At 37.2% G+C, this 23,887-nt stretch overlaps 1 protein-coding gene across 1 annotated transcript; it reads right to left on the bottom strand.

Moving 5' to 3' along the window:
* Nucleotides 1-8,397: 8,397 nt before the first annotated feature.
* Nucleotides 8,398-22,937, bottom strand: hspa4a (heat shock protein 4a). The gene is made up of 19 exons (XM_059541639.1): nt 22,633-22,937; nt 21,222-21,279; nt 20,993-21,133; nt 20,774-20,896; nt 19,154-19,253; nt 18,876-19,009; nt 17,331-17,575; nt 17,151-17,227; nt 16,908-17,059; nt 14,717-14,823; nt 14,503-14,636; nt 13,418-13,599; nt 13,019-13,111; nt 12,012-12,170; nt 10,730-10,855; nt 10,534-10,641; nt 10,328-10,447; nt 9,786-9,947; nt 8,398-9,284 (listed from the first exon to the last, which is right to left on the bottom strand). Exons 1-19 carry the CDS (start codon nt 22,737-22,739, stop codon nt 9,087-9,089), a joined length of 2,526 nt encoding a protein of 841 aa, XP_059397622.1. The 5' UTR covers nt 22,740-22,937; the 3' UTR covers nt 8,398-9,086.
* Between the last annotated feature and the right edge of the window lie 950 nt (nt 22,938-23,887).

The raw sequence follows: 23,887 nt of genomic DNA, 5'->3' as shown, positions 1-23,887 counted from the left end.
TGATACATTTTCGAATGCTCAAAATTTTGTTGAACATCACTTTTCTGCATTTTATTGGCTTTTCTTTTTCTGCAAAACATAAAAAGGAGGGGTTTTCTCATTATCCTGTTGATGTCATGCTGTATGTACATACACAGACTGTGATATCATCAGAAGCATTACTCATTTCTAGTAGAATGCAAGAGGGAAGCAATTAGTCACACAGACATGAATGTGACCATACAGAAGAGTTGAGTTCTTCACTGTGTTCATCATCCCATCGTTACCCAGTAACACCATCTCTTCGTCTGAGGGTCACTTTACAGTAATGTTCACTGCAGGCACGTGCAGATGGAGGGGGGGGTGTTGGGTGCTTGAGCACCTGCCCCTTTGCCCCTTGGTGCCCAAAGTGCCCTTTTGTCAAAGCAAATTTTTCTAAAAAAAATTTTTTGTCATAACATACAATTTTGTGAATTCCTGCCCATGCCCAATCTAAATATTAGTAAAATTTCTGAATAATAATTTAACCATCAATAAAATGACCCACATGATGACCTTTCACCTGACGATGACGACCTCATCCGACCAGGACGATTCCTCACGCCGCACACGCATTTTTTAATTGCCAGAGGATATTTTCAACAAGCTGGTAAGTGGTGTTTCATTCTCAGCGAAGTGATTTTGATGTTTATTTACTTATTATTATTTTACAAGAAGGATGTGATGTGAGAACATGCAGATATGTTGTTTATATTGCTGTGTGTAGCCTGTAGTGTAGAAGTAACGTTAGCGTGCTGTTTGAGGGAGAAACGTTTCACAGGCATCGAGGGCAGAGGCGTCGTGCCCATTCGAAGTGAGGGGGCATGTGCCCCCTCAGATTTCTGAGCCAAGTGGATTTTAAATGCAGCTTCCAAACGACAAAAAAAATTGCAGAATAATATTTTTGATATATTTGATACAATCACAGCGGTGTGATTAGATCGTTCAGTGCACAGCATCAGCTGCTAAATTCAAATCTGCGTTCGCTGGCTGGCGCTGAGCCAGAGACAGACGCGTTCATACAACGCTTCATGATAACCAATCAGAAACTATTCTGTTGCTCTTATGAATGCAATGGCCAATCAGAGACGTCCAGAAGAGTAATCACTGAAACGCGGTGCTTTGTTCACTTGCTCGCTGACTGAATTATTTAGCGAATTCTCTCATCAGAAACAACAAAAAGTGCAGATGTGCGTACGAATGTAGCCTAAGTAAGATATTCGTTTCATAATGTAAAGTGCTTCAGTGATTTTAATGGGAGTTTTTGAGAGTGCCTGAACTCTGGCTAGACTGAATGAAAATGTTTTTTGATAATGTAAATGTTCTTTACTCTCTGTAAAATGAAAGTGTTAAAATAAGTAACTTACAATATTATTAAAATTTACATTAAATGCAAATTCAGTCGTATTAAAAATATTTTATGACATGATATGGCACTTATGTAAAAAGTCGGGTTTTTATGTGTAGTTAATAGATTACAATACATTTCCATATATTGATCAAATAACAATCTATAAAGGTGCAAAACGCGTTTACCTACACATATTTGAGAAACGAGATATTTCCTGATATATTAAGCATGTTTGGAATTGTTTTGAATAAAAAGGAAAAATAAATAAATAAATAAAAAACATAAGCCTATATCAGTTATACAGTGCTTTCGTAGAATGACTGCACCCAAAATCACATATTTCAACAGTATGTGACAAAAGAAATGTGTCCAAATTTAGACTATGCATTAAAACAGGTAAAACTTTCCCAGATGACTGATTTCTTTCAGTGAAAACAACGCGATGTCTGTTTTTCACGGCTCCCTTCATTATATCTAATGTGACCACGCCCCCGCGCTGAACGCGCTATTCAGATTCAAACTGAAGCGCGCGGCTTGAATACGCCCATAACAGAAGAAAAAGCAGCGAGACTGTTCTTCAAGTTTTTTTATTTTACTGTTTGCTTCGCGATGAGAGGAATAAGACATAAAACACCCCAAAAAGATGTGATGTGGTTGAGGATTTGAGAAATGGATTTACTCAGCACTTTATTCAGCAGAGATCATAAACATGAGTAAGTCTCTGGAGTCTAAGGGTATTTTTGGGGCCTGGAGAAGTTTTGTCATGCCCTGACATTTGTGCTTTTTTTCAGTTTCTTATAAATATCTAAATGGCTAAAGTCTAATCTCACTGTAATCAGCACAAACTGGGCTTTAATAATATGTGAAATGCATGCATGTACATGATTGTATTTTTGAGAAAAAAATGTTATGCGTGGTTAGTGAAAAACTAAAAATGTTAAATCACTTGAATAAGGCCATAAAACACATACAGAACATTGGTTCCCGGGGTTTTTGAGAACTGAAGCTTGTAGCCTAGAATTTTTCTTTCTAAAAGATGTGAAAATCATCTTGTTTACTCACTCACAGAAAACAATATATTGATTTAAATTTTCTAAGACACTTTTTGTTGGTAAAAGTCATATGCGAGTAGGCGTCAACTACAACCCGAATTCCGGAAAAGTTGGGACGTATTTTAAATTTTAATAAAATGAAAACTAAAGGAATTTCAAATCACATGAGCCAATATTTTATTCACAATAGAACATAGATAACGTAGCAAATGTTTAAACTGAGAAATTTGACACTTTTATCCACTTGATTAGCTCATTTAAAGATTAATGCCTGCTACAGGTCTCAAAAAAGTTGGCACGGGGGCAACAAATGGCTAAAAAAGCAAGCAGTTTTGAAAAGATTCAGCTGGGAGAACATCTAGTGATTAATTAAGTTAATTGATATCAGGTCTGTAACATGATTAGCTATAAAAGCTTTGTCTTAGAGAAGCAGAGTCTCTCAGAAGTAAAGATGGGCAGAGGCTCTCCAATCTGTGAAAGACTGCGTAAAAAAATTGTGGAAAACTTTAAAAACAATGTTCCTCAACGTCAAATTGCAAAGGCTTTACAAATCTCATCATCTACAGTGCATAACATCATCAAAAGATTCAGAGAAACTGGAGAAATCTCTGTGCGTAAGGGACAAGGCCGGAGACCTTTATTGGATGCCCGTGGTCTTCGGGCTCTCAGACGACACTGCATCACTCATCGGCATGATTGTGTCAATGACATTACTAAATGGGCCCAGGAATACTTTCAGAAACCACTGTCGGTAAACACAATCCGCCGTGCCATCAGCAGATGCCAACTAAAGCTCTTTCATGCAAAAAGGAAGCCATATGTGAACATGGTCCAGAAGCGCCGTCGTGTCCTGTGGGCCAAGGCTCATTTAAAATGGACTATTTCAAAGTGGAATAGTGTTTTATGGTCAGATGAGTCCAAATTTGACATTCTTGTTGGAAATCACGGACGCCGTGTCCTCCGGGCTAAAGAGGAGGGAGACCTTCCAGCATGTTATCAGCGTTCAGTTCAAAAGCCAGCATCTCTGATGGTATGGGGGTGCATAAGTGCATACGGTATGGGCAGCTTGCATGTTTTGGAAGGCTCTGTGAATGCTGAAAGGTATATAAAGGTTTTAGAGCAACATATGCTTCCCTCCAAACAACGTCTATTTCAGGGAAGGCCTTGTTTATTTCAGCAGGACAATGCAAAACCACATACTGCAGCTATAACAACAGCATGGCTTCGTCGTAGAAGAGTCCGGGTGCTAACCTGGCCTGCCTGCAGTCCAGATCTTTCACCTATAGAGAACATTTGGCGCATCATTTAACGAAAAATACGTCAAAGACGACCACGAACTCTTCAGCAGCTGGAAATCTATATAAGGCAAGAATGGGACCAAATTCCAACAGCAAAACTCCAGCAACTCATAGCCTCAATGCCCAGACGTCTTCAAACTGTTTTGAAAAGAAAAGGAGATGCTACACCATGGTAAACATGCCCCGTCCCAACTATTTTGAGACCTGTAGCAGAAATCAAAATTGAAATGAGCTCATTTTGTGCATAAAATTGTAAACTTTCTCAGTTTAAACATTTGCTATGTTATCTATGTTCTATTGTGAATAAAATATTGGCTCATGTGATTTGAAAGTCTTTTAGTTTTCATTTTATTAAAATTTAAAAAACGTCCCAACTTTTCCGGAATTCGGGTTGTATCATGAATATCATTGTGATTTACACCTGAGAAGACAAAGGCCTGCATAATGAGCTGCATAATGAGCTGCATAATGAGCCTCTCAGTCAGCTGTGCCACTGAGAGGGAAGAGTTACAAGAAAGAATGTGAAGACAAAATAAATGTATATAATTTTATGTTTGTAGTTTATTAAGAATATATTTAATTATCCCACAACATAATTTAATATCCACTTGGGGGAGCAGTTAAACAGTTTATTAGAAACAATCAAAGCTGACTTTCAAACTAATTTTTTGCATCATTACTCCAGTCACACAATCCTTCAGAAATCCTTTTAACAATCTTATTTTCTACAAAAAAAAAAACATTTATTGTTATTATTATTATCATTATTATTAATGTTGAAAAGAGCTTTTGAATGGTATAGTATTGTATATTGTTATTGAAACTTCATAATGTTTCACTTGATTATACATTTAGTCAGGAATTATAGTTTGGAAAAAGTCTAAGTAGTAAAATGTTTACACGTTCTGTGAAAACTAGTACAAGTATATACATAAATAAAAAGAGACTTACTCATGTTTATGATCTCTGCTGAATAAAGTGCTGAGGAAATCCATTTCTCAAATCCTCAACCACATGACATCTTTTGGGGGTGATTTATGTCTTATTCCTCTCATCGCGAAGCAAACAGTAAAAAAAAAAAACTTGAAGAACAGTCTCGCTGCTTTTTCTTCTGTTATGGGCGTATTCAAGCCGCGCGCTTCAGTTTGAATCTGAATAGCGCGTTCAGCGCGGGGGCGTGGTCACATTAGATATAATGAAGGGAGCCGTGAAAAACAGACATCGCGTTGTTTTCATATGGATTACTTTAACACAGAATATCTGTTTTTGCCGGTTTGTTTAGTTTAAAAGTAGACATGTCAAGCTTTCTATAGATATCTCTCTCATGTCTCTTCGTTGAATATTCACGGAGTTACAGTTCATTTTAATGACGTGTTTGTCATCAGCGCGGACAAAGGCTGCAGACAGCACACCTTGTTTGTTATCTTTATTTTATAAGTGCACAAAGTTTTGTTGTTATGTCTGTATCCAAAAAAAGTAGACCCTTTACAGATTCGATTGATGTATATGAGACATCAATGTTTCAGGAGTTCAGGACACAATTTCCTATTTGGATTTATATACAGTCAAGACCAAAAGTTTGGACACACCTTCTCATTCAAAGAGTTTTCTTTATTTTCATGACTATGAAAATTGTAGATTCACACTGAAGGCATCAAAACTATGAATTAGCACATGTGGAATTATATATGGAATTATATACATAACAAAAAAGTGTGAAACAACTGAAAATATGTCATATTGTAGGTTCTTCAAAGTAGCCACCTTTTGCTTTGATTACTGCTTTGCACACTCTTGGCATTCTCTTGATGAGCTTCAAGAGGTAGTCACCTGAAATGGTCTTCCAACAGTCTTGAAGGAGTTCCCCGAGAGATGCTTAGCACTTGTTGGCCCTTTTGCCTTCTGTCTGCGGTCCAGCTCACCCCTAAACCATCTCGATTGGGTTCAGGTCCGGTGACTGTGGAGGCCAGGTCATCTGGTGCAGCACCCCATCACTCTCCTTCTTGGTCAAATAGCCCTTGATGCCTTCAGTGTCACTCTACAATTTTCATAGTCATGAAAATAAAGAAAACTCTTTGAATGAGAAGGTGTGTCCAAACTTCTGGTCTGTACTGTATATGCTTTATTTTTTAAGATAAACTTTCTTTCCAAGTCATTGTTAGATGCAAGTGTTTCCTGACATAACCATACACAAAGATTTGATTTAAAAAACAGCCATTAAACTAGATCTTATTAATTGAATCTGCATTTAACCTCACAACAATCTCAAAGTAAAAAAGTGGTGCTAAAATCTGATTTTGTGGTGGTTGTGCATTAAAATTAAACTTTTATCATCTTAAGTGATGAAGGATTATGTAAATCTGACAGTTATTAATGTTGGACACCAAAGAGTTAATGCTAATCCTGCCTGGTTTACGTATTTGAAAATAAAAAACATCCATTAGAAAAGTACTAAAAAGTAATCACATATTAGTTACACTATTGGAATAATCACATTTTAATTACGGTCAGTTGTAGTCTGGAACCTTTCACATTGCCAAAGTAACCTTCCCAACACTGGTGACTTTTAGAGACTAGTAGGCCTACAAATCAGATCTTTATGCAAAAACAGCAGCAGAGTTCATTGCATGAAAGACTCACGACTGGCAGATCAAAATAGTTTGAGAAGCGCACATATAGTTAATAAAGCGTGAAGTTTGTAATATGAGGAAGTGAACTAGAGCAGCCTGACCCAAGTGTTAGCTACTTTTCTGCTACAAACTCAAAATTAACTACGTTTTCTTCTTTAACATACTTTTAAGACTTAGATTAGGAAACTGGGACACAGCAACAATCCTAAAGCTCTTGTTTGAAAGGCAGACAGATTTCTCTTCATTAATATTCATGATTCATGCAGGTGACCGGTGTTTATCTGACAAAAATGTTTTCGAAAATATTCCCACCTGCCTTTGTTGCATCCATATGATTTAACTTAGAAAGCTGGCGACCTCGTTAATTAGCGCAGAATTAGATGTGAAAATACAACATTGAAGATACAGTACAATCTTCATATTTACAGTAACATTAACTATTTATAGTTCTATCAGCTTTTACATACTTAAATCTGCATATTTTTATTCACCTTTACAAATGCATTAATGATGTTTTGATATAGTAAACATAAAACGTTGAATACTGATATTTGAAATCATTTAAATAATAAAAAGATACTTTAAATGTGAAATTGAAACCGCTAGTAGGCAGCACCATGTCGCTGTTAAAGAGTCATTTAGATTGAACCGAATCATTTAAATGTTTGATTCATTCAGGAACGAAACACCATCATGTTTCTCAGAGACACAAAACAGCTGTGTTCACTGATCTCTATTATAGATCAGCGACTGTTGCTTTGTTTGGATTTATTTATGTTGCTGCAAAAACAGACAATATGGATCGCTTAATAAACTTCTAGTTTATTGAACAGTTGTAAAAAAGCTCTAACTTTATAATCAGAGAAAAAAATGGACTCTTCGTGTGAAATTGATTTAGTATATGAAATGGTATAAATATATACATTTTCTGTCCCCATGTCTTGAATTTGTGATCATTCTGAATGTATTTTAATAGACTCTGAATAATGCAGAGAAAGAAGCGCGCACTGCTAAACACGCACGCGCACTAGACTTCACGTAATGCGTGCGTTTTTTTTTTCGTAATGAGAATATTCAGCAAAACAGCTCACTTGTCTAAACACTAATATGCTTCTTCTAAGTGCAACCCTAGCTAACCTGTTTCCCAGGTAATGTGACTATTACCAGTAAGCCATCTCGTAAATTATTAAACGATAAAAGAAACGAAAACATGTGTTTGTCATATAATTAATTATCCTTTAATTAATCTCATCTCCATCAAATACCGCTTGTATGTTACCGCTTTTCTTCCTCTTCTGGCCTCCAGAAGGATAAATCCTCTTCATGATTAAATCAGCACGTGCACAAAAGAGCTGGGAAACCCTCTTTCTTCTTTATTAGCCCATCTGTTATTAAATACTTCTAAAATGTAAACTGACATGCTTACAAATGTCACGTGAATAAGTTTGCAAACCTATAATTGAACCAAATACTTCTGCTTAAGTTACTAAACACTGGTGATGTAGCTGTGAGACACAGTGTCATCATCAGATCCAGACCTTCAGGAAGTGTTGATTCCTGGAAGACTTTGGGCATGAAAGGTCTCCCGTTTTCATGTTTGTTAATGTAATGCAGGGATTCCCACAACATTTATCAGCCAAACCCCTTAAAATAAAATATTTACTAGAAATATCTCTGAGGAAGTTAATACTCCAATTATTTAAAATATCTTTCTCTACTAAACAATGCACTGCAGATGTGTGATAATGAGATTTCACACTGACTTCTACTTATTAAAGAAGCATGATCAACTGTATAAATATCATGTGAACATCCTCACCAATAAGACCGCTTATGATGCATACGTTTGGACCAAGTAGAGTACTCAACTGAATCTAATCATTTATATACCTGATTATATTTCATGCATTTAATCTGATATTGTTCTTGGTGAAATGATGTGATGGTCAAAATACCTGATGATTTTATTTCACCTCACTAAACTGACATTGCAATTGCACTAATAGTAAACCAGTATGTACAGTACATCCAATAATTACATTCTAACAAGTTCTTTTTTGTCTGTATACCAAAATGAATGATTTATTCTCATAATTCTCATCATTTGTGACTGGAATGGACACCACCATTCACACAGGCTGCGGAGTAGAAAACAAACAGAGCTAAACCCAACAGCGACCACATGCAGGATGTCCTTTTACAACCAAATACTGCTGAACAGTAACTCAACTCTCCTCGGACACAGTGCAGCTCGGGAAGAGGTTCAGGTTCCTCTGTTTCAGTGCTTCTCCACCAACATCTGGTAGTTAGAAACTTCACTTGAGAAGTTAGTCTGTGCAACAAATCTTCAATGCCAATAAACTCTCCACATAGAACAGAACAGAAGAATATCATCCATTAAACAGCACTAAACCAGTCCATCCCACTTTATAATATGGTCGGCCGCCTTTAAGGATACTGGAACTGTGGATATTAAAAAAGCGACGAAGACCAGGTTCTCGTCCTATATCTATAACATGTTTTTTCCTGTTTGAAGAAACAAAAAAGGAGATTGGATCTCCATGTATCCAAAACAGAAAGAAAGAAACATGCCACCGACAGCAAGAGAACTGAATTGGGCAGCCTGCCTCACCAAATATAATGTTCTTTTTTTTGTTTTTTTCTTGTTTTTATCTGAACTTTGAGGCATATGAGAGGCGTGAGAGAGGCTGGTGCGAACACAGAGGGCCGAGCGAACTTAGTCGATGTCCATTTCGGGAAGCTTGGCCTCTGTGGTGTCTGGGGCGGCTTGGCTCTTCTCTGGGTTGCCCGGTTGTGCCTCTGACCCCTCCTGTCCGTTCACAGGGCCGTTCTGTTCGGCTGCCGTCTCCTCCTTGGGAGGCTCCACTTTGGGCTTGGGTTTGGTGATGATGTGATTGCAAGCAGAATACAGCTCCTGTGTGATGATGAAGACACAGTCAGAAGATTCAGTTCAAGAGGACATACATGGGTCAGAACCTGCTAAGGGCTAATAATGAAACAACAGGTTTAAAAAGGTTTTATTCGAAGCAGGATCTGCATTTTCATGGGTTTAAATAAAAGCATTGCGTTTTATAAGACTTTGTGCATCAAAACCTCTCCTAGCCTGGTAAAAATGAACTTGATTTATGAAAGTTTGCAACAGTAAATGTTACAGAACGTAACATTATTGACCATCCAAACTTGTGAGTGTAGTCAGCTTAATTCTGAACCAAGTGATCTTGAGAGAAGTCATATGCTGACATTTCTGGATCTTGATTTTTTTTTTTTTTTTTTTATGATCAGTATCTTTTCACTGTCTTCAAAGTTGGTTTCATTTTACTATAAAACAATACATTTTTGCATGGTTTGTTACATTTAATTACCCCTTATCTGATTTGGAGCCATATGGATAACTAAATCGTAAATGAAGTTGTACCTTTGTTTTGGCCTGGATCTCTTGGGCTTTCACCACAGGGTCCTGGCTGAGACTCTGTTTGCTCTGCAGATTCATACTGTTGTTCATCCAGGTCATGGTTTCATTCACCTGCTTCTCCACCTTCATCATCTCCAGCTCATCCAGATGATCATACAGCTCATCCTGAGTTCAGAGATCACAGAAGTGGGATTCATCCAAATGTGTTCAACAATGTTGCCCCATGAAAGAAACGAATGGGGTTTAAAAGCCACTTTTAAAAGACAAGGAGCCTGATCTGGTTCAAACATTTATTTTTGTTATGCTGGTTGAAGATCTCTTAATTCAACTGCACTGACATATTGTATGAGAACAAAACAAGAGGCAAATAATGACACTAAGTTATTGAAATTAACTAAATCTTGAGCTTGAAAACAAAAACTGAATTTAAGAATATTCTTAATCTTATTTTACTGTTTGCTAATGTGAAGCTGCTTTGTATTGTATCTGTATTGTATAAAACACTATATAAATAAATGTGCCTTGATTTAATGAGTAAAGATTACCTTGGCCTTATAAGCCTCGACGACTTTCATGTACTGCTGGATTTGCCTCCCGAGCTCATCGAAAGCTTTCGGACGCTCCTCTGCCTCCGTGTAGCGGTTCAGAATCGGCTCTCCCAGTTTCTAGAAGCAAACGGTTTTATCTGTTCATTCTTCTTAAAGGTCAACGGTTTCAAATGTCAATGAATCAGTCACACATCCACACCTACCTTCAACTCCAGCAGTTTATCGATGTACACTTGCTTCTGCTGGTCCTCTCCTTCTTCATACAGCCAGTTCTCAGTGTCCTCCAGTTTCAAGGAGAAAGAGTCTCGATCCTGAATTGAAAGACGTTGCTTAATAGAAACCATCACTTATAAACACAGGTCTCTTTATGAATGAGGTCAGATGCATGTAGACACTCACAGCCTCGCTGACAAAGTTCTCCAGCACTCCATGCAGTTTGTCTCTCATTTCATAAACATATTCCTCCACGTAGTTCTTTGCATCGTTTCTTTCTTTCTCCAGCTTATCCTGCATAATCATCTTCCCCTACAGACAAGAAAACACAGCGTCAGAAACCACTTCTAGAAGAGGCGCCTGGATCATTTATCAGTTATTAAGCGTTTGTTTATTGTAGATTTTTATGATTAAATGATTGTTAATTTTCACTTACAAACCCACTGCAGTTCTTACAGTTTGGGAAACCCTGGTGTAACGTAATGTTTAATGCATTTTATGATTGGTATACATGCTCCTTTCAGTTTAGTTTTGTTATTTACATCATATTTAAATTGTCATTTAGCAGATGCTTTTATCCAAAGCAACTTACAAATGATGACAATAGAAGCAATCCCAACCAACAAAAGAGCGTTTATTATAGTGTTATATTTCAATTTCAATGTGCAGCATTTTGTCCAAGCAATAATAAAAAGACACATTTAATTAATAATTTGTCTCGAATAATTTTGTAAAAAAAAAAAAAAAAAAACATGAAATCGAATGGTGAGTGAATAGTTACATCCCTACTGATTAATAACTAATTTTTATATTTCACTAAGCTTTATCAAGCAATATATGAAGAAGAAAAGACAGCCGCTTGGTTTTAAAAGTGACTTCTGTGTGAGTGGTGTTTCATACACACGCAAAAGGAGACAATTAATTCAGGGTTTCTCCTAAAGCTGCACGATTAATCGTCAAATGTTTACACTCTCGAATCCAAAAACCCACGTCATCTTTTTTCGAAATGACAACGATCTGTTAAACTTTTGAAACAAAACATTCAGATCTGTGTTCACGATGCCAAAAACAGCTTCGCTAACAGCCTTTTCAACCACAGTCACATTAAAAAAAAAAACAGTAGTACTTGGATAAAGGTTTATAGCTTGGATATAAACACTTATGTCTACTGTACCAAACCAAATCCAACTTTGTAAATTTAGCTCTTCAAATACGTTTGTGTCGACAACTGACTGTCAAATTACTTGTCACTGAATCATTCATTCTAAAGATTTGTTCAAAAACACTGATTATAATTATTTTGTGAATAATTCATTCAAATGAAATAATTTTGAAAAAACTGCAGCCTCTAGTAAATAACAAGCAAGTTATTTGACTTTAGTTCAGGATCATGAGAGATCATCTGTTTGATCCAGAATGGTGCAGCTCTAGTGTCTGATGGCGGTGGTGTGGTCCGAGTGCTCTGTACCTCACTCTCCATGAACAGATTGAGCGCTTCACTGTCCAGCTGCCAGTTCAGGCTGTTCTCGATGGGCAGATCCACTGTTTTCGTTTTCACTTTGGCTTTCTTGGCTTGTGGAGGCTGTTCACTCTTCTTCTCCTCCTGTTTGTTGTCTTCTGTTGAAGTCTAAAAGTCATTATAATCACAGTTAATTTCCCATATTTCATTGCGACCATTAAGTGTTTGAGAGCAGTGGTGGGTTGTGGGTCTCTAATTGTGTCCAATCAAACTTTGTTTTGCCATTAAACAGACGAAGGGACATGCAATTGATTGATTGATTAAACAGACAATGCGTTGGATTACTGCATCACTGCATGACTCTTCCTGTACTGTATATTTATTTGTTTCTCTCAGTTTTCCGTTCCACCTTAGTTATTTCTCTTGCCACAGACCTCCAGTTCACCACATACATTTTTTATAAAGCTGCTTTGAAACGATGTGTATTGTGAAAGAAAACCATCATTGAAACTATGCAGTGTTCAAAACGGTCCTGACTACAAAGCATTAAAAGCACTACAATATGTTTCATGCGGTAATTAACTGGCTGTCGAGAGTATGAAACCAACAAATTACACAATATAGATATAAACCAAAGTTGCTCATCTTTTGTCATTGGAATCATTTTGTATGAAATCGGACCCATGCAGTTCATTTTTGGTACGGCGTTGGGTTGCCAATGCAAATTTTGGGTTTTCTCAAACATAAGTCTGGTATAACAATCATGTGAGGGCACAAATAATGCAATTTAAAAATTACATTTTTGATTTAATGTCCCCTTTTTCCTTTCCGCTGTTATTTTTACATTAAGATATTTTATATGACAATAAAAAACGAATAATAAAAGCATCAGTGTGTCAGTAGGAGTGAACCTTAGCTGTTTTACATGCACAACAGGCAGGCTGCAATTAGAAATGCATGCTGTATTTGTTGAAATGTTGTATATCATGTGTTGGTGTGCAAGTGTATTCACACACCTCCATGTCTTCAGTGTCTGATTTCTTATCAGCATGTTCTTTCTGAGCATCTCCTTGAGCCTTCTGTACTTCCTGATCCACTTGCATCTTGTTCTTTAAGGAGCAAATACAATGATTGTTCACAGGTTAAATGTAAATGGCTGGCCACAAACACACTTGAGCTTTAGAAAACGTTCTGAATGATCATACACTTTTGTTTTAGCACAAGTGGATGTATGGAAGACTATTTCCACCACAGGATGAAAAATTAATTAATAATGGCAACCACGACTTTTTAGGCTCACAATTCTGACCTTTTTCTCCCTTTTTGAATTCGGAGAAGAACAAAATCTGATTTGGGAGTCTAGTAACTGCAAGATACAAAACCATTAGAGCTGCCATCAGCAGTGATGACTTTACCTCGTCCTCTTTGGCTGGATTGTCCATCTCCATGGGCTCCTCTCCTTCAGCAGACTTCACGACCTCCACCAGCGAGGCACTGGACACACTGAAGAGCCCATGGACATTCACACGCACCTTCACCTTCACCTTCGAGCTCTCTCCTGACGGCTGAGGCACCACCTTCTGGATGTTAAACTGGCCTGCGGGCAGGCAAAAAATCATATCATGAGTTGTGACCCTGGACCACAAAACTTAAGTGTCAATATTTAAAAATTGAGATGTACACATCATCTGGAAGCTTAAATAATCTTTCCATTGATGTGTGGTTTATTAGGACTGGAAAATATTTGTCTGAGATACAACTATTTGAAAATCTGGAATCTGAGGTTGCAAAAAAATCTAAATATTGAGAAAATAATCTTTAAAAGTTGTCCAGATGAATTCTTAGCAATGCATATTACTAATCAAAAAGTATGTTTTGATATATTTATGGAAATTGACTAAATATCTTCAAGGAACATGATCTTTACTTATAATCCTAATGATTTTTGGCATAAAATAAAAATATATAATTTGGACCCATACAATGTTTTTTTGGGGGGCTATTACTACAAATACACCCCAGAGACTCAAGACTGCTTTTGTGCTCCAGGGACACATTTCTGGTTCTCTCGATTAAGCATAACTGTCTGTGAAGCTGACATTTGACATCTACGTTATCTTGCATTGATAACAAGCCTCCACAAGCGTTCTTGTTTGGGGTTGCCAGATACTGTTTGCAACTGTGGTTGCTGAATCAATGCACTTATACTCTGTGCTGCATTCATGGAAAATTATTAAACGATAAAAAAAATAAAACAGGGTTTCCACAGGATTTTAAGATCAAATATAAGACTAAGACCTTTTTTATAAAATTCAACATCACATAAAAATATCACAAAATAAAAATTTACAAATGCACAATGTAAAATAAAATGCAACCTATTTGTTATTTTCTCACTTTATTGGAGTAAAAGGATCGGCTTCTGAATTTGATTTGTATGTTTTTTTGTGTGGACTTCACTTAATGAAGCAGTACTGTGCAAAGAGAATTCCCAGCATACCTATGGTAGGATCCGGATATGACAACTCTTTGGGATTGTTGTAGTAGGCCTCCAAAGAGAAAGGCTCCCTCCGGTAGAAAGTCAACACTTTAGAGAAGGGGGCAGCATGGTTCTTCTGGAAAACTTCGCAATCACTGCAGTGCAAGACAAAATGTGACTATTAAACAGTGAACTAAGAAAGTTAATCATGACACACAGAGAACAAAGAACACACCTGATGCCTTCATCAGCTGCAGACGTCCACTTCAGAGAGATGGGGTAGGGAACCACTTCTGTGATGGAAAACTCACGCACTTTGAAGGCGGGTGACAGGATTGCACACTGAGGAACAATAAACATTGGTTTGCAACACTAGGAAACACTGTAGGCAGTTATTATGAGAAACAGCTGTATGCAAAGCAATAAAAAAGCACTGGTGGTGCAAACTATCACAGCAAGTTAGGGCTGTAGCTATCGAATATTAATCGATTAATCGGATAAAATGTGTTTTTGCTTAATTAAACTGCAATATTAATTATGCAAGAGAAAAGACTCCTGGGTCTCTTAAATTGAACAAGTTTCCTTTTTTAGAAAAAAAATATTTTTATTTTTTAAATGCATAGAATGCAATGCATACATCAAAAATAAACATTTAATTATCACCCATTGTTTCTCTGTCTGTTCTTGTACTGTGAACAATGACAATAAAGTTGACAGGTTATTTAAGTGCCATTCAGTTGGGGTTTTAAATAAAGCATTTTCTGAGATGCACATTAAACATTAAACACAAAACATTAATTATCTTTTAATTATTGAAAATGAACTTTTTTTTAATGTTGTGTGATTAAACCTTAAAAAAAATAATGTTTGATTTCTTTTTTTTTTTTAGTGGTAGGCTATGTACATTCTGCTGAACAATAGTCTTTAACCGGACTTTTATTTTGACGGGTTGACGACCTTTTTTTACTCAGTTTTACTCAAATCAAACGGTCAAATGCTCATGAAGTGACTGTCAGAGCAGTTCTGGAGATGTTGTTCATGTGTTCATGTCTTATTTAGTGAGACAGCAGACGCTGAAATCACCGGAGCGTCACGCGCGCTTCAGTGTGTGTGATAAAGGAAGACGTGCTTCTGCTCCATTCATTAACACAGACACACAGAACATGCAGGATTCGTATTTAAACAGACTGTTCCGGCTTAATATTTACAGATATTAGTCCATATCGTGATTTGATGTAAGTGCAATGACCTACTTTTGATTAATTCATTCAAAATTTGGCAAATTCTGTGCCATTCCGCGTTAAACTGTAAATTCTGTTTTTAAGACTGGATTCCGCGATTCCCTCCGCGTTTTCTGCATCGCGGAAATCATAAGGCCCTAGTTGTGGTATGCCAGCTCTATCTTGCACTGGACGCACGCCACGACGTTCTCTTTACGTTTGCCCGCGCCATCAAATTAAAACACTGCTGACTCCTTGCAGTATGCGATTTCAGTCTCCTTCCGCTTTGTGGGTGACGTAAACGCGTTGTGTCACATTAAAAAAAATAATTGTGAAAGAAGCTGACGTGGCAGAGGAATTTGCCTCAAACATTTTTTGTAATCGAGTTACTCGAGGAATGGTTTCAGCCCTACAGCAAGTTATTTTCAAGAATCTGTGGTTACAAAATCACACACTTAAGAAGCAGGTTATAAAATTATTTAATCTGATAATTATACATTTAAAATGATATTAAACAGCTTCAATGTAGATACTTGGAATTTGCTATTAGCCTGGTAGGGTTGCACAGATGGTTTTTACTTCAATTGGAACTTAAAGGCTTAGCAACTTTTGGCTAGTTTGTAACTTTTCCTCGTTTGGTTGCAGCATATGTTCTTAAGACAGAACGTAATTAGTCAGCCGTAAGCTCTTTGTAAAATAACGTGTAGTCACATAATGACTCAACAGGGCACTTCAGATCTGGGAGCAGAATTGACTAACGCTGCTCTGTGACTTTTATTAATAAAAAAAGCTTAGATACTAAATTATACCTTTGATGCACTATTTCATGTCTCTGTCTGGTTTCAAGCAGCAGAATAACGAGCCATTACTAATGAAAATAGCCATCATTTATAACCTTCCAGTCAAATATTTGCGCTGCAAACATTTTTAACTTGTCAGTGCTGGCAAATGTCCTTGGTATAAGCAGAATAATGCATGACTAGCGGTACATTATATTATTAGTATTATGATTATTTTAAAATCAACTGAATTTTTTCCATATTTATTCATTTTTAAATTAAATAATATTTTAATGGCAGCAACTGTTATGCATGCATTCACTATCTTTCAAATAAAAAGTGTGATGTATATCGAGTTTATATCAGCCATGTGCCACTCTGTGCTCTAAGATATCGGACATCAAGAAGTCCATGCCCAAGAACTAACTTGCAGTGCACATCCTCTGGCCACAGCCTCATCTGCATTCAACGTCGTACTCAGCTCCTTTCCGAAAAACTTGCTGATTCGGTCTTTGATGGCTGGAATCCTGGAGGCACCGCCTATGATCTCCACTGCATAGATGTCCTCCTTCTTCAGTCCTGGTTATAGGAGGGGGGAAAAAACCACCACAGTTGCATCACTGTATGATGGGAAAGACTCGCTGCTGAAAGCTCAAGGGCTTGTACTCACTGGTCTGATCCATGATGCTGCGCAGCGGAGCCTCCACCTTGGCCAGCAGATCTGCACAGAGCTCCTCAAACTTGTCTCTGGAACAAGAGAGTCATCAAGATATTATTAGACGAGGTATTTTAACCAATCAACCCACTGACATCGAGCGCCCAGTTTAGCTGCTGGCATGCGGTCACTGACCGGTTGAGTTTGCCTGAGACGTCGATGTCATTCATGAAGCATTCAATGTTGAGCGGCAAGTCCGAGGAGTTGGCGCTCATGAGTTTCTTCAGCTTCTCACACTCCTGGTAGAGCCGCACCAGAGCGCGAGGCTTCGATCGCACGTCCAGCTTGTACTTCTGAGCAAACTCCTCACAGAAGTACTTGACCAGCACCTCATCGAAGTCTTTACCGCCCAGCTCAGGGTCGAACGCAGAACCCAGCACCTACGTTAATCAGCCAATCAGAAGCATCGAGGGTCAAACTGTTGCTACCAATTAGAAAATTATGCATTTTAACAGTGTATTAAAAACGGTTTCTTAAGAGTCATTCATATAGCATATGCATGCTCAAAAATACAACAGCAAGCATGCCAAAAGCTTTTCAAAGCTGATACATAAACTACATAAAAGCAAAACTCATGGTACTAGACAAAAGACATGCATGTGTACACTGACCAACAATCAAACAAGGAGTCCTAAATTACTTATGTAATTCATTTATTGTTTAAGTTTAGTCCGTTTCAAAATCAGTGCTTTAACCCTTGAGTTTTCCTTATTTAGTTCACTTGTGATCCTCGGTAGTAAAAACAGACTGAACAAAACAGGTGTCATTTTTTTCTTACAAAATTAAACTGTTTTGTCTCAGTAATTCATAGTACTTCAAATTTTAAGGGAATTTCATGATGCTACACAACTTTATTAACCAAAATGTATGTCTAAATAATAAAAATAGATTTAGAGTTTAGCAAGATAAACATAATACGGTCAAGATGGCAGAGAGACCCGTGTGGTTCAATATCTAAACACATGTGAAATACAGAGGCTTCAATGTATTAACAGAATCATTTTCATTGAATAGGTTATTTATTGTCCTGTGATAAAGGCCAGATCTGTAAGCATTAGCAGAAACAAAGGTGCCGGAATAAACCTGTAACTGCTGTTGTCATCAGAGCTCAAGATAATTACGCGTCACAGCTATTCTCTGAAATGTTTTAGTCTAAAAACATCAGGAAAATTTCATTGTAGCTGATCTCGCTAATCAACTTGTCAGATTTAATATGGATAATCTATAAGCTTGACCCACATCTAATAATAGGAAATAATAAGTGATTGAGCATTTAAATATCAATTCATGTTGTTTTAGTATCATGTATATACTATTACAGTTTGTTAATATTTTAAGATTTTATAAATACTGTTTTAATCTTAATACAATTGTTATGAGCTTTTGTAATTTCTATTAACTTTTGTTTATTTTAAATATTACTACTTAGGCTTAATTTAATTCATTTTTAGTTTCTGTTTAGCTTCATTTATTTTCATTCCTGTTAATAACTTTAGTACGTCAACTTAAACATAAAAAATATAAAAGATAAAATCAGTTTAACTTTTTTTATAATAATTTTGTTTGAATAGTTTTAGATGTAGTTATAATACAATAATAACCTAACCCCGCCCTGAGTATTAACACGTTGTGACGGTTAAGTAGTAGCACAATAATAAAGTATGTGGAGCAAGGTCTCACCTTCAGCTTGCCCTTGTTAAAGGCACACACAGACACCTGGTACCCAGCGTGACCAACGTCCACGAACACCACAGTCCTGGGCTTCTCCTCAGGAGCAGGCAGGTCCTGTTTGTAGATCCCATACGCCAGCGAAACTACAATCACAGTCAACACATTCAACTCTTACATCTCAGAATAGAGTTAGACTCATATGGAAATGACCAGCATGACATGAAGCGGAGACTATGACAGAAGTGTGGCATGACATAATGACAGAGGTTTCATCTGAAGTATTGTACCTGCTGTAGTGTCGTTCATGAGTCTGAGACAGTTCAGGCCTGCGATCTGTGCAGCATCCATGACTGATCTTCTCTCGGCATCAGTAAAGAAGCTGGGAACCTATACAAGAGCATGAGAACAACAAAGAAAGAATGACTACTCACATTCATCATGCTGTAAATACAACACCTAAGAAATAAAAACATGCATAATGCAATATTGTGAGAATAACATTATTGGTGTTACTGGGACTGATGATAATGCAGAAGAACAAACAGCAAGAGAATCAGAGGAACTTAAGATCGAATAAGAGATGAAAAACAGTGATGTGTGGTGAAGGCAGTGATGCTTCTCGTAAGTCAAATGTATTCAAAGCAGCTTTACATAAAATCATAATATGTTAATATTTACAGGTGCATCTCAATAAATTAAAATGTTGTGGAAAAGCTCGTTTCAGTAATTCAACTCAAAATATGAAACTCGTGTATTAAATAAATTCAGTGCACACAGACTGAAGTAGTTTAAGTCTTTGGTAATTTTAATTGTGATGATTTTGGCTCACATTTTACAAAAACCCACCAATTCACTCGGTCAACAAATTAAAATATGCTGACATGCCAGTCAGCTAATCGACTCGAAACACCTGCAAAGGTTTCTGGGTTTCCAAAATGGTCTCTCAGTTTGGTTCACTAGGCTACACAATCATGGGGAAGACTGCTGATCTGACAGTTGTCCAGAAGACAATCATCGACACCCTTCACAAGGAGGGGAAACCACCAACATTTACTGCCAAAGAAGCTGGCTGTTCACAAGCAGAATTATGTTTTACTCTACTAGAATTGATGTTGGGAAGTTATCATATTCATAAGTGCAACAAGCCATTTGCATGTGAAAGTAGAAACACGTTCAACTCAGATGAAACTTCTGGGGTAATTATAACGTGCATGTTAACTTATCGTGCAATATCGAATATAACAATATCCTCAACGATGTCAGCGCACTCCTAAGCAGTTATGAGCAGTAAGCTGTGTAATGTGAGTGAAATCTTTTATTTTTGTTATCACTGTGGCTATTTGACTTGGTGTTTTTCCTATACATATCAAAATTGACCGCCACAAATACATTTCCCAAAAGGCTTATACTTCGTTGAATAAAATGAGCACTCCACATTTCACAATTAAAATGCAGCACTCGTGTTTTTATATGAATGCATCTTTAAAAATAACCGACTGTCTTCAGTAAATCTTCGATGTCATTTTAATTTCATCTGTCCTGTAATGACTGATAAAGCAGTTTGTGAGCAGCGTCTATTTGATTACAGCCGATATATCTGGGAAACTGCTAAATCTCCGCTCCATCAGCACCTCCTGCTGGCAGAGAATTAATCTGCAGTCTGTGGGAAACACTGGTGTCTGTCAGTAAACAAACTAAAACCATGCTTCATAACTGTTTTGAGAAGGTGCTTAAGCTTTGAGCCATGTATTATTACACTAAATTAGGCTACTACAACCATTACTATCTTGCACCCTGAGATGAATGAAAAAAGGAAAAATCGCTGATTTCTAAACATCGGCAAGTGAAAAAACCACACCAGTTGATCTCTAATTTTAAGTATACTTAGAAAGCCGGAAGAGGCGTACAGAGATGACGCAGTCTGCCACAGGTTTTTTGAGCGCAGCTTCAGCGGTCTCCTTCAGTTTGGTCAGCAGCATGGCAGTGACCTGCTCGATGCTGAACACCTTCTCCTCCTCCATATACATGACCTGTGAGACGGACAGCAGAACGTGTGTGAAATAGAGCAGCGGTCACAACATACACGTGACTTTCTGGCATGATCTCTGCTGTTTCATTAGTCTTACCTTAATACCAGTGGTTCCAGTTGGCATCTGAGCGAGATCATAGACCAGGCTGGACTTCGCCGCCTGAACATACGGGTCAGTAAACGCCCGTCCATGGAAACGCTTAAAACCCTGCACAGTGTTCTTGCAGTTTGTGACCACCTTGTTATGAGAACAGAAAATACCATTAGAACTTCTCCCAATCTATGCAATGTATTTTCTTACTCATTTAATATAAATAAACATCTACCTGGCTTTTGGCGGCTGCCCCTACCGATCGATTACGAGGACCGAATGACACAAATGACCTGAAAAGAGCACATCACATATCAATTCATAATGATCTAATAAATCATTGTTCTTGAAACTGTCACTTAAAAAAACTGCGGAAAAAAAATTAAAGGCCATTCAAGATTAGGATGAGTTTGTTTCTTCATCAGGTTTGTAGAAAGGTAGCATTGCATCAGTGTCTCATCAATGGATGCTCTGTAGTGAATGGGTGCCGACAGAATGAGAGTCCAAACAGCTGATAAAAACATCACAATAATCCACAAGTAACTGCATAAGTGATCAGAAAAAATGTCTAAATGAATTTGTTTATTACAAACATGCAATTTTTGTCTTCTCCAGATGTTAATTGAAGGACTGAAGTGGTGTGGATTATTGTGATGTTTTTAATCAGCTGTTTGGACTCTCATTCTGACGGCACCCATTCATGCAGAACATCCACTGGTAAGCAAGTGACACTACAACATTTCTCCACATCTGATAAAGAAACGAACACATCTACAGCTTGGATGGCCCGAGGGTGAAACAAATTTTCAGCATATTTCTTGGTTGAACTATTCCTTTAACTAGTAATCTTTCATACGACTGGTGTATCATTGTTATAAACTATGCACATTTTAAAACCCATTCAACCATTTTAATATAGTTACAATTTAAAGCATGCTTTAAAACACATCATCATGATTTATTAAGATTTTCTCTTTGAAGTGAAGACACCCCAATTCCAAATGTAATGTTTTAACTATCAGTGGTTGATTTACAACCTTGTCAGTTTGACTGTTAAACAGATATTCTGTTTGGTCTTTGAGGGATTGTTTACAACAGGGAAAAGCATCAACTACAAAATACCAGTCTTACATAAATTACACTGACTTATCTTAGATCAGCTTGCCCATCATCTTTTCTTTACACTTTTCGTTGGTGCATCAGCAACTATAATTCAACATCAGTTAATATTTTGAATAACACGCTTAAAAGTCACGTTAATGCTAAAACATATTAATAAGAAGAATGAATAGCTCTGTCTGTCGGTTTCAGAGCGGTCTTATTAAAAGGTGCTAGAATGTTCCTGCTGCCGCCGGCGTGACGTCACAGCAGCAGCACGAGCCACGCTGTAGCACAAAGCTAACGGCTCTCTCATCACAATGAAACACTGCTGACATACTTACAGGCGATATTAATGCGATACTATAACAAGGGGAGCATGTCTTAACCACTTAGACACTATTCAGATGAAATAAAACGACATAATAATAAAAACGCTTCTTAATTTTGATGTCACTGCGTGAAGGGACTGTGACAGGTCGGTTTTACAACACAGAGAAATACATTCAGTCTTTAAAAAGAGGCAGAATGTAAGAAGCAGGACTTACGGTGTGCATCGGTCGCTGTATTCGTTCGCTACGGTCTCTATTCCACCGGCTCTGGCCACAGCAACATAACAGCTCTGGAAGCCCACATCAAACCCCACAACCGACATCTTCACTGGAAATTACAACTAAAATACTGGATACTAGCGGGAAGTGTCCTTTTAAAAATATGTAACAGTCACGGAGGAGCGTCGTTTAGTTTGTTATTCCTAAAAGTCGTGTTTAGCGCGATCTCATAGCTCTAGTGAGTCCGTTGACTTAAGTTGATTGCAGACCGGCTGAACGCTGAAGGGTAAAGCTGCGGAGTTCACGTCAACCGTTTTATCGCGAGAGTTCGGGAGTTCTAGACAGCTCTGGAGCTTTCCGTGGGTGACGTAACCACGACAAAACCAGCCAATCAAGAGCGACGGATGAGTGTACGTCACGGTTATTACCTTCAAACTAAAACCAAAACCATTTTTAGTATTACTTTAAAACAAACATAAAACTAAAATGAAATAACAATAGTTGCCAAGGGCAGCATTTATCAGGTTAATAGTTTAAAATATTTTATAATTTAAAATAACTAAAGCTTAATAAAGTAACAACAAAGGACAAAACACACTAAAATTACTAAAACAGAAAATATAAATATCTAATTTAAAATATTAACAAAAACTAGAATAGTGTCTTAGTGGTACTGTCTGGTTCTCATGAAAGCACATACTGTGACTCATTAAATATAACTATAAAAATACTTATTAATAGCGACAATAGTAATATTGCATTTATTTATTTTGTGTTTCAATAAAATATATAAAATAAACAAAATAATCAGTTATAACACTATTATATTTTAAAATAAACTGAGTATAAAATAAAAATACTGATATTTTAAAGGTGCCATGTGTCATGTCTGGCAAAAAAATCAAGTCATACTCCACATTCCATACCAGATGGGGGCAGTATGCCTCAATAAAGTGAATTGGTCTACTCTAGAGTAACAAACGAGAAACGGCATAGTCTCTATGCTCCGCCCCTATACTTCACAACAACCCTAGAGCCATAGCCGAAGCCTAAGAGGACGTTTTGCCTCCAGAGGAACGTTGGGTGATGTCAAGTGATTTTGAAACATGACATCTTCAAGCTAACCCCCTTCACCTTTACCAGTGAATATGTTCATATTCGTTTTGTTCATATTACATTTTGAGTTGTATATACACATTATTTGAATTAAATTAATTTGACAGACAGCATTCTGTCAACATCATTGGTCAAC

The sequence above is a fragment of the Carassius carassius genome, chromosome 47 (assembly GCF_963082965.1).
Source record: "Carassius carassius chromosome 47, fCarCar2.1, whole genome shotgun sequence".
Classification (NCBI taxonomy): Eukaryota; Metazoa; Chordata; class Actinopteri; order Cypriniformes; family Cyprinidae; genus Carassius; species Carassius carassius.
The sequence above is the reverse complement of the archived record's forward strand: the minus strand, read 5'-3'. Positions and strand labels throughout refer to the sequence as shown.

Excerpts from the sequence above, each read along its gene's own strand:
- hspa4a (XM_059541639.1), bottom strand. The coding sequence starts at position 22,739 with ATGTCGGTTGTGGGGTTTGATGTGGGCTTCCAGAGCTGTTATGTTGCT. Across the intron at positions 14,637-14,716 it reads GCAGCTGATGAAGGCATCAG|TGATTGCGAAGTTTTCCAGA; the intron begins GTGTGTTCTTTG and ends CTTGCACTGCAG. Across the intron at positions 10,448-10,533 it reads ATAAACTGCTGGAGTTGAAG|AAACTGGGAGAGCCGATTCT; the intron begins GTAGGTGTGGAT and ends GTTTGCTTCTAG.